General features: G+C 39.8%; 3 protein-coding genes across 5 annotated transcripts in view; 2 read left to right on the forward strand and 1 right to left on the reverse strand.

Annotated features, from left to right (window-relative positions):
* LOC106953270 (dysbindin-like) overlaps window positions 1-2,190 on the forward strand; it is a 19,979-nt gene extending 17,789 nt beyond the window's left edge. The window contains exons 2-4 of one of the 2 annotated variants that reach the window (XM_015041891.1): window positions 205-357; window positions 445-588; window positions 1,686-2,190. In XM_015041891.1, the coding sequence (XP_014897377.1) occupies window positions 205-357; window positions 445-588; window positions 1,686-1,948 (560 nt within the window). In that variant the 3' untranslated portion in view covers window positions 1,949-2,190. Of the gene's footprint in view, window positions 1-204; window positions 358-444; window positions 589-1,682 lie in introns of both variants that reach the window. The other variant, XM_015041890.1, reaches the window with a different exon arrangement.
* A 767-nt stretch (window positions 2,191-2,957) lies between these two features.
* On the forward strand, window positions 2,958-13,914 carry cdh27 (cadherin 27). The gene is made up of 18 exons (XM_015041897.1): window positions 2,958-3,793; window positions 4,123-4,245; window positions 4,483-4,632; window positions 5,423-5,567; window positions 5,651-5,814; window positions 6,169-6,300; window positions 8,022-8,204; window positions 8,306-8,622; window positions 9,229-9,371; window positions 9,446-9,670; window positions 9,755-9,970; window positions 10,048-10,175; window positions 10,334-10,399; window positions 11,679-11,861; window positions 11,986-12,060; window positions 12,136-12,177; window positions 13,547-13,609; window positions 13,696-13,914. The coding sequence occupies exons 1-18, from the start codon at window positions 3,773-3,775 to the stop codon at window positions 13,912-13,914; spliced, it is 2,595 nt and encodes an 864-aa protein (XP_014897383.1). The 5' UTR covers window positions 2,958-3,772.
* The window catches only part of LOC106953271 (protein LSM14 homolog B-like), a 6,793-nt gene continuing 4,701 nt past the window's right edge, over window positions 13,891-15,982 (reverse strand). Inside the window, exons 4-8 of one of the 2 annotated variants that reach the window (XM_015041893.1) lie at window positions 15,755-15,943; window positions 15,454-15,528; window positions 14,665-14,805; window positions 14,467-14,593; window positions 13,891-14,381 (exon numbers count right to left, since the gene is read on the reverse strand). In XM_015041893.1, coding sequence (XP_014897379.1) covers window positions 14,225-14,381; window positions 14,467-14,593; window positions 14,665-14,805; window positions 15,454-15,528; window positions 15,755-15,943 — 689 coding nt within the window. In that variant the 3' untranslated portion in view covers window positions 13,891-14,224. Of the gene's footprint in view, window positions 14,382-14,466; window positions 14,597-14,664; window positions 14,806-15,453; window positions 15,529-15,754; window positions 15,944-15,982 lie in introns of both variants that reach the window. The other variant, XM_015041892.1, reaches the window with a different exon arrangement.

Raw genomic sequence — 15,982 nt, forward strand, 5'->3', positions numbered from 1 at the left:
GAGAGATGACAGTAGAGTACCAGATAACACATTGGAGTGTAATTTGCAGAATCTTTTTTTTGTTTTTTGTTTCCGTGCCGCTCCCTAGTGGATTGCTGCCCTGGGCAGTTAGTCACATCACTCCTGTTGACATTAAACCTGTAAATAGGAAATGTGCTGCAGCAACGTCTGACTTCCTGTCCTGCTGCATCCTATGATTCCCAGCAGAGACAGAGCATGCCCAGAGGCTTCCAGACATGGAGTCAGCGCAGCAGCTCAAGCTTAGGGAGCGACAACGCTTCTTCGAGGAGGTCTTCCAGCACGAAGTGGACGTCTACCTGTCCTCGGCACACCTGTGCATCAGGGACTACAGGAGACGTAAGCTGGACGTTCGGTAACAGGCTTCTGCATCCATGAATAAAGACGTTCTAATTGTTTTTTGTTATCTTTCTTCGGATTTTCCAGCGCCCATCGGCAGCATCTCCTCCATGGAGGTGAACGTGGATCTCCTGGACCAGATGGAGCTCATCGACCTCTCTGACCCAGACCCGGTGGATGTGTTCTTCAGCTCCGTGGGGGAGGAAGCGGTGCTGTCCTCGCCGCTGCCGGGTATTGAAACTATTGGAACTAGATCATAATGCACACTGAAAAATGATATGCTAATTAAATTTAGCAAAATGTAGTAACATTTTTACAAGACATTGAGTTTATTTGAATGTATAAGCTTTGTTTTTAATTACATCAGATTCAACCATTTAAACCACGCCATCAACTGAGTAGATTAACTAAGTATTATCTGAACCAGATTGAAAAGATGAGTTGAAAGTATTAAAGGGCATAAATAAATAAAATTCAAAACATTTATAGGCTTTAACTTCAAATTGACCAATTACCTACTGAAAAATGTGTTTTAGCAACTGTTTTTTATTACTTAATTTACTACATTTGACATTGTTTAGTAATCAATATCTCACCGAATAGAACAAAAATTTACATTGTCGCTACAGGAAATTACATGTATTTCTACCATCTCTATTAAAGTAGTTAAGCAAAAGATTTGTTGGGTCACTGTATTATTTTGAGCTGGACTTAAGCAGCATTTGAAGACATTATCCTCAGTCATTTCTGTCAGTTGTATTTAACATTTGCCACAATCAGCACTAAAAATAAAAGATTTTAATCTCTGAATTCAGACATTTTTTTGAGAAGATTGAAGCCAGAACTCCGATTAAAAAAAGAAGTCAGAATTCTGAGATGAATCAGAATTTTGTGAAATTGTCAAAATTCTGAAAATGAAGTCAAATTTTTTTTTTTTACATTTTAGTGGCTCTAGTACTCTTCCATATAAGGGGCCTGGAACACATTTCCATCTCACCAGTGGTGCAACGCAGGACACAACATACCGCTAAGCACCCTGGGAAATGGAAATGGTTTCCACTCCCGCCATTTTTATCTTTCAGTTTAGAAGTGCAGACCTAAAATCCCTACTTTAGTAAACCGATGGGACAAAATTAATAAAAAGGTTGACATGACTTACTGCAGTAAGTTCAAAATCTAGTTCTTAAAAAGTCGAAGTTAGACTCAAAAGTTTTATAATATGCCCATATAGCCGTATTATTATTTTTAGAGTGTTCATCCTACAAAACAATAATAAGCGACTTTGAACCACGAGTAACATTGTGCTTTCTACCTCCAAACCTTAGCAGGCCACAGCAGCGACGAGGAGGCCATCAGGAACGGGCTGTTCCGCCACGTCCTGGAGAGTCTGGACGGCAAGTCCCGCATGTCCTCCACGTCTTCGGACTGCTCCTCGGACAGCCAGACCGCCAACGTCAACGGAGGAGACACTCCTCTGGTCGGGTCGGACAACGAAGAGACGCCGAGCGGCGAAGCGGTGAACAGAGGCGTGTCGCCGGAGGACGGAGAGCAGAGAGTTCGGAGTGTGGGAGAAGCGTCCCGTACGAAATAACGCGGAGATTTTTAACGGAGGACGCACCAACTAAAGGAGGACGTTGTTTGAGGAAATACTTTTTAAATGAGTAGGTTTCCATGGTAACCCGCTAATCGATATGTACTTTCTAGCGCGGGCTACGAGGTGTAAATATGCCGATTCTGGTTAGACTGGTCTTCCTTCTTGTCATTTCAGTGTGGAAAACTAATGATTTTTGTACAGTATTAATAAAACTCTAAAACAAGAGATGACAGAAATTCTATAATTTTTTTTTATTATTTTATTCCATTTAGAAAAAGCACTGAGATTTTACAACTTGTGTGTGGTACTGAAAATAAAGGAAGACGGTAATAGAACTGGTTCTTCTGGGGTGTTTTAACACTCTGTGAATGATGAATATGAGAATGTGCTCAGCTTCAGACTGAAATTAAAAGTATGCGCTTCAGGCAAAACTCGCAAAGCGCTACAATCAGACTTCAAAAAGGCTTTTCCCACAAAAGAGCTTACTGGAGGCCATCATGTCAGCATGTATCCACACTGACAAAGAAGAGATAACATAGGCTTAAGAGTAATTTGAGGCACTGAAAATGTGTTCATTTAAAAAGGGCAGTATTATGTAAAATCAACTTTTTTAAGTTTTACATCATATTATAATGTTATTAATTCATGCAAAAAACAGAGCTGGAGTGTTGCTATGATTCTTTCATGTTTGAGAAATTGTTTAATTTCCTGTGGCAACCATTCAGCTAAAATGCCTGGGTGGACCTAGCTCCGCCTTTGAGGCCGCAACTCCTCCTCAGAGCTGTAGTTTCCAGCCCTCCCCCTGCAACTCCCCACTCAGCTCCTTCAGACTAGCCAGCAGCAATTAGCAAACACCTGGTGGAACTGCACATCAGCTGAGATCATTATATGAGCTACTTCTCAGTGCNTGGTGAAGACATTAAAAGGTTAATGGAGGAGCCATGTTGTGATGACTTTCTGAAGGCGGAGATTCAGATTTTTAAAGACACAGAGGCCCCATTTCAGGGCATTAAATTAAGTCAAATTTCTCTTAAGTCATATTTTGTATATACAGCATTTTTACAGCTGAAGGTAAATTTTGTCATAATAAATCTACAAGCTTCATACAATTTAGGGGGTTTAATGTAGTTCCTAACTGAGGATAATACATGACTAATATTTTTTTATAGAAACAAGTTTAAATCAAAATATTACTGCATGTTCATCCCCAGGGACGTGCACTGATAGAAACTTGGTGGTGGTAGAGCACCTGCTCTTTCTCCTCTTAAAAGTGCCCTTTTTATTTTAATTTTTTTTTTTTTTTTTTTTTTTTACGGTGTGTAGTGTCAAAGACAGCATTTCTGGATTTTGAAACATATTACCAGAGCTCCACATTTTTGTAATTTAACCTGACAGGACTCTGTCTGCCCCAAATATGCAAATATCTTGTTAAGCAACCTGACAGAACAAAGGGAACAGGAAGAACATGTCCCTCTTCTGTCTGATTTTTACTTCCTTAAAGATGTGCACATCAATTTACGTTTTGCAGCTGTGAGTTTTTTCCATCAACGTCATCATGCAAAACAAAACGCTGCAAATAATTTGGCACGATGCCACACATATTTTGTGCCTGAAACCTGATCGTCTGCTCAGTAATAGGAGCAGATCCCCTCCCCCATGACGTCTTTAAAGTCATAATTTTAAAAAAAATTGCCTAAGCTGGAAAAGGCAGAGACGGCTGTAACTGATTGTGACATTTATGCGGGTGTGTGTGAAGGCTGGAGTCCAGGGTTTTTGTCAACACACACACATACTCTGTGCTGCAGGCACTGAACAAGCATCATGCTTCTCTTTACCCTGCTGGTATGTATCACCTGTATTAAAGATGTCAGGTTTAACTCCAGAGGTTCTGCTTTACCTAAATTTATCTTGGGATTCTGATTTAAGTTTGAATCTTGTTTTCTTTTTTTAAAAAAAAAACTTAGACATTTTACATTTTGCTAAGCTATTTTCTTTTTGTTTCTGGTTACGTTTAACTGAAAAAACAAACAAACTTCAATCTTCTCAGAGAAAACATTTCCAGTCAGCCTTTTGGTTTTTCACTTGACAGAAAGTGTGTAGCTGAGCAAAAATAGTTGTGTAGACGCCAGCTTTCATTGCCCTTCAGGTTTGGTTGGCTCTTTATCTTTCAGATGGTTTTGCTGCCAAGTCCGTCATGCACAGCGGCGCAGAGCCGCCAGAAGAGAGACTGGATCATCGACTCCTACGAGATAGAAGAAGGGAACCCGGGGCCCTTCCCTTACGAGTTGAGCCAGGTAAAGAAGTCTCAGAAAACTCGTCTTTCTTCGTGTGAAAAAACAAGACGCAAACGCATCGGGGATCCTCCTCTTGAAAACACCGGATCTACCAACACTGCAATTCAGCTGTTTTCACTGCAAATACAGAGATATGCTTTAAACTGAATGACTTATCTTTCTGTATAATTTAATCAGGTGTGAAGGAAATGTTCATTCTCGTAAAAGCAGATTGTAAAAACAAAAGTCGTGTTGCAGGTGGCTGTCGACCGCAAATATCAAGTATTCTTCGACTTGAAAGGCCAAGGAGTGGACCAGGACCCGAAGGGAGTCCTCAGAATCGAAGAGTCGACGGGCAAGATTGTTGTCTACAAGCCGGTGGACTTCGAGGAGTACCAAGTGCTAAAGGTTCGTCTTTTACAAACCTTACACAAAACATCTCGGACCGCCAACATCTTCTGCATTTCAGCAGGCGTCAGAATTTGCACCTCAGGGGTCGTGACCCATGAACTTTTCAGTTTCTCACTTACACCGATCTGCTATATATTTTGTAGAATAAATGTGTTTTTGTTTTTGTTAGACTTAAATGGGATCTCAGAACATATCCTGCACATAGCGAAAAGCAATGGATAAATTTTAATATGAAATGCAAAACAATTTTCTTTTTTACTTAACCATTTAGCTGAAATAACATAGCTTGAAGTTATTTGTTTTTGTCAATTTTTAAAATGAAATTGTGCATTGTTTTTTCTTTTTTTTTTTTTGCACTTTTGGATGAGAAAGTCCAATTAACCAAACATGTATGGATCCTACAGGACCACACCTACATACTACAAATAGTATGAAGGCATAGAAATGCATTGATTAGTTTTGCCCTACAGTACATATCTGGAAAGATGTCTTCAGTTTTGATAATATTTTTGCACTAAGCAAAAATTGATTCTCTTTCAAACAATAATATAGCCAAAATAATAAATTTGCCAAGTTTGAAGTTAAGCTTTTTTGACTATTTTGGAAGCTTTGAAAACTTTCCTTCTAATTAACTAACTTGGATAAACAAATTGATTTGTACGGGCAAAACTGCTTGGTTTAACTGTGGTCTTGACTTAGAAATATCTGCATCTAGTTGGTGGACAGAATCAGCATTTTATTCAGTCTTTTGTTTACTTGGTAACTTTGCTTCTCTGTGGATGTGTAGCTAAGTTTTGAAGCCAAGAAGCAGGAGGACCAGTCTATTGACACTCGACTAGGAATTGAGATTACAGTTCGGGACATCAATGACAACCCGCCACTCTTCGATGTCGATCTGTATAACGTCACAGTTGAAGAGGCTCTTTATCAAGGTACAACGGTTCAGCAGGTCTCCTGTTTTTTGTGTTTTACTCTGTTGTAAACCTTTTTTTGTTAAATCATTGATCCTCTGCAGGCTCCCATCTCCTCACCGTATTTGCCAGTGACAGAGATAAACCAAATACCCGCAACTCAACTTTCCACTACGCCATCAAATCAGTTTCCCCAGAGTCTTCAAACATCGAATTTGTCCTCAAAGAAACTGGAGGGCTGTCGTTTAAAGGCTGTTTTGATTATGAGGCAAGACACTCCCTTTTTCTAAACAGATCAGGAATAGTTGCATTGAAAGGTAAACAATAGCACAGCTATTTCCAGTTCGCCTACATCGCACCTGACAAGAAAAAATTTCACAACATATGGTGTGTATCCAAGCATTGAGGGTGTGCTCACTCCGAGTACTGTCTGACAATACAGAAAGTATGTTTAAAAAAGTGTTATGAAAGAAGAATGAAAATTAGCTGGAAGGAAAACCTTTATCTGCTGCACCACTCTTGATCTATGTCTGAGGGAGGAGCGCAGAATTCCAGAGAAAACTACCTTTTTTTTTCCTCCACACCCTTTACACTAACGAGGCTGTCTCTTCTTACACCATAGGTGGCCAGAGAGCACAGGTTGGTGATAGAGGCTATTGACCATGGTGAGGTCATCCAGCTGTCCAGTTCAACCACAGTTGTCATCAAAGTGGCGGACAGTAATGACCACCTTCCAGTCATCATTGGTCAAACGGTAGGCAACCAGGCTCACGTCATGGTCACCTTTTCCTTCATCAAACCTGCGTGGGTTTGAGACTGATCTTCCTTCAGACAATCATGGGCTTTCAACCTTGTTTAAACAAACGTTTGGAAGCCAACAGTGTTTTCATAAAGACTTCTCTTACTCCTACTGGTTTTATAACTACTTTGGGTTTCATTTTGGAGATGATGTTGTTAAAACCAGCTACGCTTTGCTGTTGAAAAACAACTGCTTGCTGGAGGCGTGGAGTGGACTCTGTTAAGTTTTCAGTTTTACCCAGTTGTTGACTTTGAAGAGTGCCAAGCCACGCAAGATGGCTGCTAATGTTAATTCAGTGTTACAGACATAGCCAACATAGACTGAACAGTTTTGTTCATTTCCTCCACAGCCATTGCTAAAACTACAAGCAGACTACAACAGTGCAGAAAATTAACGTCATTGTTCATAACCTTCTGTCGACTATTGGACTTGTTTAAATTCTACCAGAGATATCCAGCTCAATGGGAGAAATCAGACGGCGCATAAAGGGAGATGAGAATCGAGCAGAATGGCAAGAGATGTTTCAAAGCCAGTGACATGTACTGAGACCGCAGAGACAGACGTGTGAAACGCTGAAACATTTTGTTACATTGGGATAATCTCACAATTAAAATTCTTAGAATAACCAGAGTTTAAATTTGCCTACAGTTAATTCAATTCAGTTTAATCCACAATAAGAAACCACAAATACATTTCTAACCAACTCAGTGTTGTTGTATAAACTTGTATTAATATGTTTCCAATATATGCAATTGACTCATAGAAATCCATAACTTCATGTTTCGGAAATAAATCTGCACTGGACAAAGAGGCCTGTTGCTGTCTGCCGTTAGGTTGGATAAGGAATCTTGTTTATGTTTTCTCCACACAATGAGGACTTAAAAGAATAATAATAATAAAAAGGATGTCCAAAACTAAATAAAGCAAAGAGTGTCATTTGGCGGGCACTGATCTCTATGACAACTATTATTGATGCTATCCACATGCAAACTGGTGGTCTGGTAGTGATACCATTTTTTTTTCTGTCCTATAAACACCAAAGAAAGCACATCAAGTCTGCTAAACGTTACAGGGACTTTAACTGAAGTCCTGCGGTTTGGTCACACCAAGCTAATATTTCTGTTACATTATTGAACATCAGACTTTTGCTTCAAGAAGTGACACATCTATACTTTACCTTCCGATACATTTAAAGCTGTTGCATACGTTATTTGGCCTGTGCCACGTCCAGACCTGTTGCCATTTCTTTGTCGATACATGTGTAATTTTCTAGACCCACCGCTGACGTCCTCACATGTACACCTATGCAGGAAATGTTTTTGATATGCCAACATGCAGGGAAAGAAAGGGAACAGTGGTGTGGATTTAGACGGAGCTTTTCAGCAACAAACACTCCAACCCTAATCCTAAAAAGAAAGAAAGAAGGTTTAGGGAAAACTATTTTTCGAATGAACATGACCAGCACTGCACCCCTATACCTGCACACCTTTTTAAAACATCAAACACACATAGTTTAGATACCTTAGCACTTGAGTCAGATAAATTCCAAGTCAGTATGTGTGATGTGCTTTATGTGCTCCTGACTGTAACTTTAAGGCTAACACGTTTAGTTGGTTAACTTGAGACACTCCTATTTACCTCTGAATGTTTACCTTTACATTGAATTTAAACAACAGGGCTCAGGCAAAGTGAAGGAAAACGAGGTCGGAGTCTCTCCTCTGCGCCTCCATGTGCTGGACAAAGACAAGACGCATAGCAAAGCCTGGAGAGCCAAATACACCATTCAAGGAGACAAGGGAGGATACTTCAAGATGGAGACAAACGAAGAGACTAATGATGGGATTTTGACTGTTGTGAAAGTAAGAAGTGTTTGTACTAAACGATGTTGCTTCTATTTTTTTAATATTTGATTAAATGTTTTTTTAAATTACAATTCAACTAAAAAGAGATTTTTTTTCAGCCATTAGACTTTGAAGACGGAGCAATGAAAAACCTGAAGATATCGGTCACAAATGAGGCGCCGTACTTCTCCTGCAAAGTGAAAAGGCAGCTGTCCCGTGGCCCCTGGGATGTTGATTTCACTGATGAGCAAATCGGTGGCAAGAGGGTTCAGCCTGACACCACAACAGTTGTCATCGAGGTAGAGGATGTGAACGACCCCCCAAACTTCGTCGTGACCGTCAAAGAGGCCAACCTGAAGGAGGATGCGCCAATCGGAACCTGGGTGGAAAAAGTGACCGCTGTGGATCGAGATGCCACTGCTTCAAGCGACTTCATGTAAGGTGTCTCTTTTTGTAAATATGGGGAGCAATGGCCAACTGCTTTGAGGTTATAGAGTTTAGAGTGCTTTGAACAATATGAAAATTTGTAAAACAAAACCAAGGGAGAGAGAGAGAGATGTGGAAAACTGAAGAACTATGACGTTCAGCTTCAGAGGAAAGTTGCATTGTAGATTTGGCTTCTTCTCTGCCTCCCATTAGACCAAGGAAGGCCAACAATCACTGCGAACCTTTCCAGAATGGACAATTTGCCAGCCAGCCCCTTGCTCAACAGTCACTCAGAAATCCCCTTCGAAGGAATATGGTGTATAAACATGTCCTTAAAAACACCAGTATAAACCTTAGCTTCAAGTTCAAAAACACCATCGTTCAGCTCAAAGTTGTGAAGAATGTGACGTACATTCATGAACGCGGGCATGCAGAGCACTGACCGTCACTGGGAGGGAGGCAATGGTAGTGTGGTGGGTGCACTGGGAAGCAATCGACGGGCCGTCATTTATGTCAGGACCACAACTGTTCACGAATTCGGATTGTTCAGAACATTTGCATTTTGAATTTCAATTTAGCATCTTTTTACGTTAAAGTGAGTTGCGTTTGTCAACAGCTACAAAGTGGGACATGATCCAGGAGGCTGGATGAATATTGATCCCCAAACTGGAAACATCACTACCAGAAAGATGGTGGACAGGGAATCTGACCATGTTGTCAACGGCGTTTACACCGTAATACTGCATGCAGTGGATAAAGGTAATCACAATTTCTATAATCCTCATAGCGTTAAAAATCTCCATTGTGAAAGCACAATTTTCTACTTTTAACAGGTGAGCCACCCATGACAGGCACAGCTACACTGCAGATCCATGTTATTGATGTGAATGACAACGTACCAGAACTGAAGGTGAACCATGTGGTTGTCTGCATGTCCGACAACAAAATTTCTACCAACATCTCAGCCACTGATCTAGACGCTTCTCCGTATGGAGGGCCTTTCAAATTTGAGCTGCTTGGGGACGTCAAAGGACAATGGAAACTGGATCCATTTTACGGTAAAACTGAGATAAAACGTAGAAAAATCTCAACACAGCGACACAATCCAAGCACCTCAACAAGCTTTGCTTTTGTTCTTGTAGGTTTCACAGCAGGCCTGGTGAGGCATTCTAGTGTGGCTGTTGGTCTTTACACTCTTCGAGTGAAGGTGTCAGACCTGCAGGGGACGTATGGCATTTACAAGCTGAACGTCAACGTGTGCTCCTGCTTGGAGCACCACTGCCGCAATCTGAACTTGACGATTAGCAGCTCTGGTGCTGTAGCCGTTGCACTGCTGCTTGCAATAACTTTATTCTTGCGTAAGAAATGAAAGCATTTATCTTTAGACCATCCTGGAAATGTGTCAACTCCTGTAAAATTACTTTTTTTTTTGCAGTGGCGGTGTTGGCTCTAATTACCATCTCCTGCAAACCAGTGTTTAGCCCCATGCCCTTAGGCGAAACCTATGATGTTAATGGATACCTAATGAGTTCAAACGAAGAAGCACCAGGGAGTGATATTAAGGTTACACACGAGAAACACTCAAAAATGTGACTTATTTTAGTACAAATCTCATTAATTGTTTCCTATTCCTACCTATTTCAGAAAGTAGGTAGAGAGTAAATTACATCTTTTTTACAAGTCAGTCTAGAAAGTTTGATGTTTGTCTCTCACTTCCACAGGGTAGAGGAGACAGCTTCGTCAGTAACAACTCATGGAGATACAGTACGAATAAACACTTGAACAAGGTAATCTGCACCATATGATCTTCAGATTCAATTTGAACATTCAGTTTTCTCCCCTCGCATCTACACATCTGGACTTCTCGGCCTGCTACTTGTAGTTTTGGACTTTCAAAAGTGAGATTGTGAGATTCTCTTTCTAGGTTAAAATTAAATATCTCACTTATAGTAGACGACTCTCTCTTTAAAGTAACATAGATACATAGATCCAGAATGGTTTTCAGAGGCTGAAGCCAGCAGTGACAGGGAGCAGTGAACACTATTTTATGAACCTTAGCACATTGTCAATGTTTGTTTTAGGCGTTTGCATATTTATTTTCAGCTTTATTGTCCTAAAATTCAAACTGAGATCCTGATTTTTTTGTAGAGAGCATAATTGTTAAACCCAAAATTATTCATATCCCTGGCAGATTTAGATTCAAGTTCCTCTTTCACTAAGAGAGAACTTTCTTGTTGGTACAAGTCTCAAACTCTAATTAGGAATAGCATATCACAACTTAAAACAATTATTCGCATTTAGTCAATCAAACCCTTCTAATCGTTAACCAGCCTTTGCATTTTTATGGATATTGTTTCTTAAAATTTGTCTAGTGATGAGCTCCATGTCTTAGATTTTGGACGGCCTCCTTGCCATCACCCTAATGCTTAGTTCAATCTCTGGATTCAAATAAATGCTGTGGCTCAGCCACTTGAGATGGTTCTCTTCCAGTTCACTTATTGTAAAATTAAAATACGTTAAATTCAAATCTTCCAGGGGTATGAATAGTTTTATGCTCAAATGTAATGGTTAGATGTTAGACAATACGACCAATTCAACATAAAACAATCAGCCACTGACGCCAATGGCACGTAAGTTACCAGCAACTTTCAACAAAAGCACAAAGCACATGTACATTCAGCACTTAACTCCATGCTGGGCAGGACGTCCTAACAGACGTCCAACTCACACCAGGACAAATGCACTAAAAGCAATTTCGGCAAAATAAGTTTGAGAAATACCTCAATTTGCCCTTACAACGGAAGCCTAGTAACTTCAAACGCTGAAGCAGCAGGGAGTGATATTAAGGTTACACATGAGAAACACTCAAAAATGTGACTCATTTTTGTACAAATCTCAACTGTTTAGATACCTTAGCACTTGAGTCAGATAAATTCCAAGTCAGTATGTGTGATGTGCTTTATGTGCTCCTGACTGTAACTTTAAGGCTAACACGTTTAGTTGGTTAACTTGAGACACTCCTATTTACCTCTGAATGTTTACCTTTACATTGAATTTAAACAACAGGGCTCAGGCAAAGTGAAGGAAAACGAGGTCGGAGTCTCTCCTCTGCGCCTCCATGTGATGGACAAAGACAAGACACATAGCAAAGCCTGGAGAGCCAAATACACCATTCAAGGAGACAAGGGAGGACACTTCAAGATGGAGACAAACGAAGAGACTAATGATGGGATTTTGACTGTTGTGAAAGTAAGAAGTGTTTGTACTTAACGATGTTGCTTCTATTTTTTTAATATTTGATTAAATGTTTTAAACACTCAAAAATGTGACTTATTTTTGTACAAATCTCATCAACTGTTTATTTCTTGCAAAGTTAGGGGAATTTTCACTACATGAGCAATCTGAAAACGTGAGGGTTTCAGATGAATTTACACAAGACATTTGGAAAGTAGGTAGAGAGTAAATTACAGTTTTTTTTACAAGTCAGTCTAGAAAGTTTGATGTTTGTCTCTCACTTCCACAGGGTAGAGGACACAGCTTCAGGACATTTAAACACTTGAACAAGGTAATCTGCACCATATGATCTTCAGATTCAATTTGAACATTCAGTTTTCTCCCCTCGCATCTACACATCTGGACTTCTCGGCCAACGGCTACATCTTCCTGATAAACACCTGCTACTTGTAGTTTTGGACTTTCAAAAGTGAGATCGTGAGATTCTCTTTCTAGGTTAAAATTAATATTCACTTAGTAGACAACTCTAAACAGATGCATAGATCCAGAATGGTTTTCAGAGGCTGAAGCCAGCAGTGACGGAGTTTACATGAATGCTATTTTATGAACCTTAGTGCATTGTCAATGTTTGAATTAGGTGTTTACATATTTATTTTCAGCTTTATTGTACTAAAATTCAAACCGATCCTGATTTTTTGTAGAGAGCATAACTGTTACACCCAAAATTATTCATATCCCTGGCAGATTTAGATTCGTGTTCCTTTTTCACCAAGAAAGTTCTCTTGGTGAAAAACAAACTCGAATCTAAATAGTCTCAACCTATAAAAATGGGTTCCCAATTAGAAATAGCATATCACAACTTAAAAGAATTATTCTCATTTAGCCAATCAAATTTTTCTAATTGGGTTTGATTGGCTAATCAACTCACACCTGGACAAATACAGTTTTGGCAAAATAAGTTTGAGAAATACCTCAATTTGTTTGAAGACTGTAGCAACTGGCAACTTTAGGACTCGAGAGAATATCAGAGAAATCTGAAAAATATATTGTGCAAAGGCACCAGAAATCATTCACAGAAAGTCTAAGAAATTTAATGTTTACTGCAGTACATGCAGATACTTTGCATGTATTGTATAGTCTCAGTTAAAGTTCCTTTCAAGCATTTCCTGCACAGAATTAGTTTGAAAACCAAGTTTGACCACATCAGATTTAGGCAGGAGGGCAATTTGACAAGCACAATCTGTATCTAGTTTCATAAGTTTCCCAATTTCATCAGATCACCAAAATCAGATTATGTGCAGAAAATGACAATTTATATGGAAAATTACATTAAGGGGATCAAGCCACCTTTGATTTTCATGTGAAAGAAAAATGGAAGAAAGTCAACAAAAGTGATTTAAGTTGGTGCTATGCTGGCTACAATATTCTGTTTAAATGTTTCAGTCACCAACGCCAACCTACAGTTCCTGTATAAATCACACAATTCAAACACTGCAACAGTTTAAAGGTTTATCCAGTGATGGGAGTTGGATTTGGTTTAAAGACTAGGCATCAACTTGTGCTTCCAGGACAAACCAATTTGACTGAAATTAGGATGCCAAGACAGATTCCATCCAAGATATAAACTTCACCACCTCTTAGAATACCAAATGTAAAATGTCTGGGTCACCTCATTAAAATAAACTTTTCACTTTTTAAAGACTGAAGAATGCAACGCTGCGAGCAGCTACCAGTCTGATGAAATACTACTTCTCCTTCAGAGGGTTAGTATCACAAAACGCTCCAAAACTTGAACATGAATTAGCCCTTACAACTTCCCTTCCCCCCCCCTCCCTCTCTCTCTCCACAGAGGATCTCTTCTTTACAGGAACCAATGGCTGAGCTGCTTGATTATGAACCTCAAACCTATGCAGAGGAGGGGGAACCCTATAGTCCTGCAGATCTGGGTTACCTCGACATTTCTGAGAACTACTCGCTTCATAAAGTCCTTGAGAATTTAGGCCCAGAGTTTAATGACCTGGCCAACTGTATTAGAAATCACAACCACCTTCACACAACATACAGTTGAATAGCAACTGTTGCACGTTTCTCCACTTTTAATCTTTTACAAGGAGCAGAAAAAAAAAATCCAATGCCAAGAAAAATTGCTTCAAGACTATTTGAGTTACACATAAATTAATACACTGAACAGAAATACTATCCTGATCAAGGGACATTCAATACTGCCTTCTTCTAGTACACAGCTGCTGGATTAAAAAGAAATTGCTCCCATTTCATGTAAACAAGCCAAAGCTTAAACATTAAATGAAAATACACAAGTCAGACAGATTGATTTAAAGTAGAAAACGATATTTACAGTAGCATTAACAAAAAGGTTTTCACACCCTCCCGCTGCCAATCTTGGCGAGGGTTTGCCGATCTGTGCTGCCCTCTGCTTTGTGGCCACGTCCCCTGAATGCTCTCCCCCTCAGAAAGCGACCAGGGACTCCGAACGTTTCCATGTTCAGCTTTTTCTCCTCCGCCCAGGTAGTTCTCCTAGGGAGGTCACATTGGGCAAAAATTAAAAATCAGACGAGCGCAGAGCAAACTGGTACCAATTCAGATTGGCAGCCTGAAGTACCTGGGTTTAGGGTCTGCTGAGATGTTGTCGAAGAAACATTTAGCTTTGTTATAATACTTCTCTGCAAGAGTTTCCTCCTGTAGCTCATGCTTTGAGTCCTGGTCCTCTCCAGAGTCTGGTTTCTCACCTGCTAAACAAAGAAAAAAACTTTTTTTTTTTACCAGTTTTACCAATCTGACATAGATGACCTGAACTTACCTTTAGCCTCCTTTGTCAGATGATCTCTAAACTGAGCATTCGCAGTTTCAAAGTCAAAATCTGCCTCAAACTCCAAAGCTGTGACTTGAGAGTTTTTCGCCAAGAGCTGGCCACGGCTTCTGGTCCTGGGCCTGCGACTGCCTACGAATGCGCATCAGAACCAACTCAAATTTGACTGTTTTAAACTGGCCACAACTTCACCCTGGAAAAAATGTTACCTAGTTCATTTCCTTCAGTCAAAAGAAGCAGCGTCACATCAAGTTGCTTCTACCTGTCTGAGACTAAGGCTTTACTGGAGCAGTAATCAGGACGTTTAGAGTACAAAATAAAATATGGATTTTTTTCCTGTTTTTAATGAAGACATAATCGACGACTGCTTCGTTTTCACACCAACTCCATACCACTGCAAGGCATTTTAAATTTTATGGATTTTCATGCAACTTTTACACACACACCTTTCAAAAATAGTGTCATAGCTGAACCTTTAAGCACATCAGACTTCACAGAATGCCTTACCCAAACACTGGCTTTCGTATATTTCCGTGATTGCTTTATGTTCACACATACAGACCTGGCATAAATAGTGCATCTTTTTTTTAGTCGTGTTTTAGAATGAATTAAAGAATTTGTAAAAAGAATTTGCAGAAATGGTTAAAAGAAAAAAAGAAAGAAAAAAAAAGGATGTGACCCCTGTGAGACATCCTAAATCTGACCCCTCATTTTTTCAAGTGTTCTGGGAGGGGGAAAAAAAAAAAAAAAAAAAAAAAAAAGAAAAAAAGCATTTCATACCTTGTTTTTGTCTTGTTTTCTGATAATCAGCACCTTGGCCTTGTACCTTCACTGCAGCTGGTTTTGATGCTTGACCTGAAGAGCAAAAAGAAAAAAAACTTTTCTAAGTTGTTTGGTGCAATGATAGTTGTGTCCAGGCTTCAGAGTAGACATTTATTTTAATTAAACTAAACATGTGGAGTTTACAAGTGATCTGAACTGGAGCCATTCATATTTTTTTCTGTATTTTTTTTCCTGCGATTGTCACGTGTGATGTGAATAAAATTATTGGAGTCATTTGTGAAAGTTTGATTCTGCTTACTTGTGGGAACATTCTCCTTCTCAACCCGTGAAGCATCTCGTGGGGGGCCCCTGGACGGACGAACAGGAATCCTGCTCTGCGGCGGGGTTGGAGCCTTTCCCCTCCTCTGTGCGGCTGAGGCCAAAGGCACGGTTTGAACCGCCTGCTCCACCGTAGGTGCCCTTCTGGCTGTACTGTGAAGTCCTGGCACTAGGAGACAAAAAAAAAAAAAAAAAAGAAAAAGAAAGG

The sequence above is a fragment of the Poecilia latipinna genome, unplaced genomic scaffold, assembly GCF_001443285.1.
Source record: "Poecilia latipinna isolate Pla-1442-1.1 unplaced genomic scaffold, P_latipinna-1.0 Scaffold572, whole genome shotgun sequence".
NCBI classification, from domain to species: Eukaryota; Metazoa; Chordata; class Actinopteri; order Cyprinodontiformes; family Poeciliidae; genus Poecilia; species Poecilia latipinna.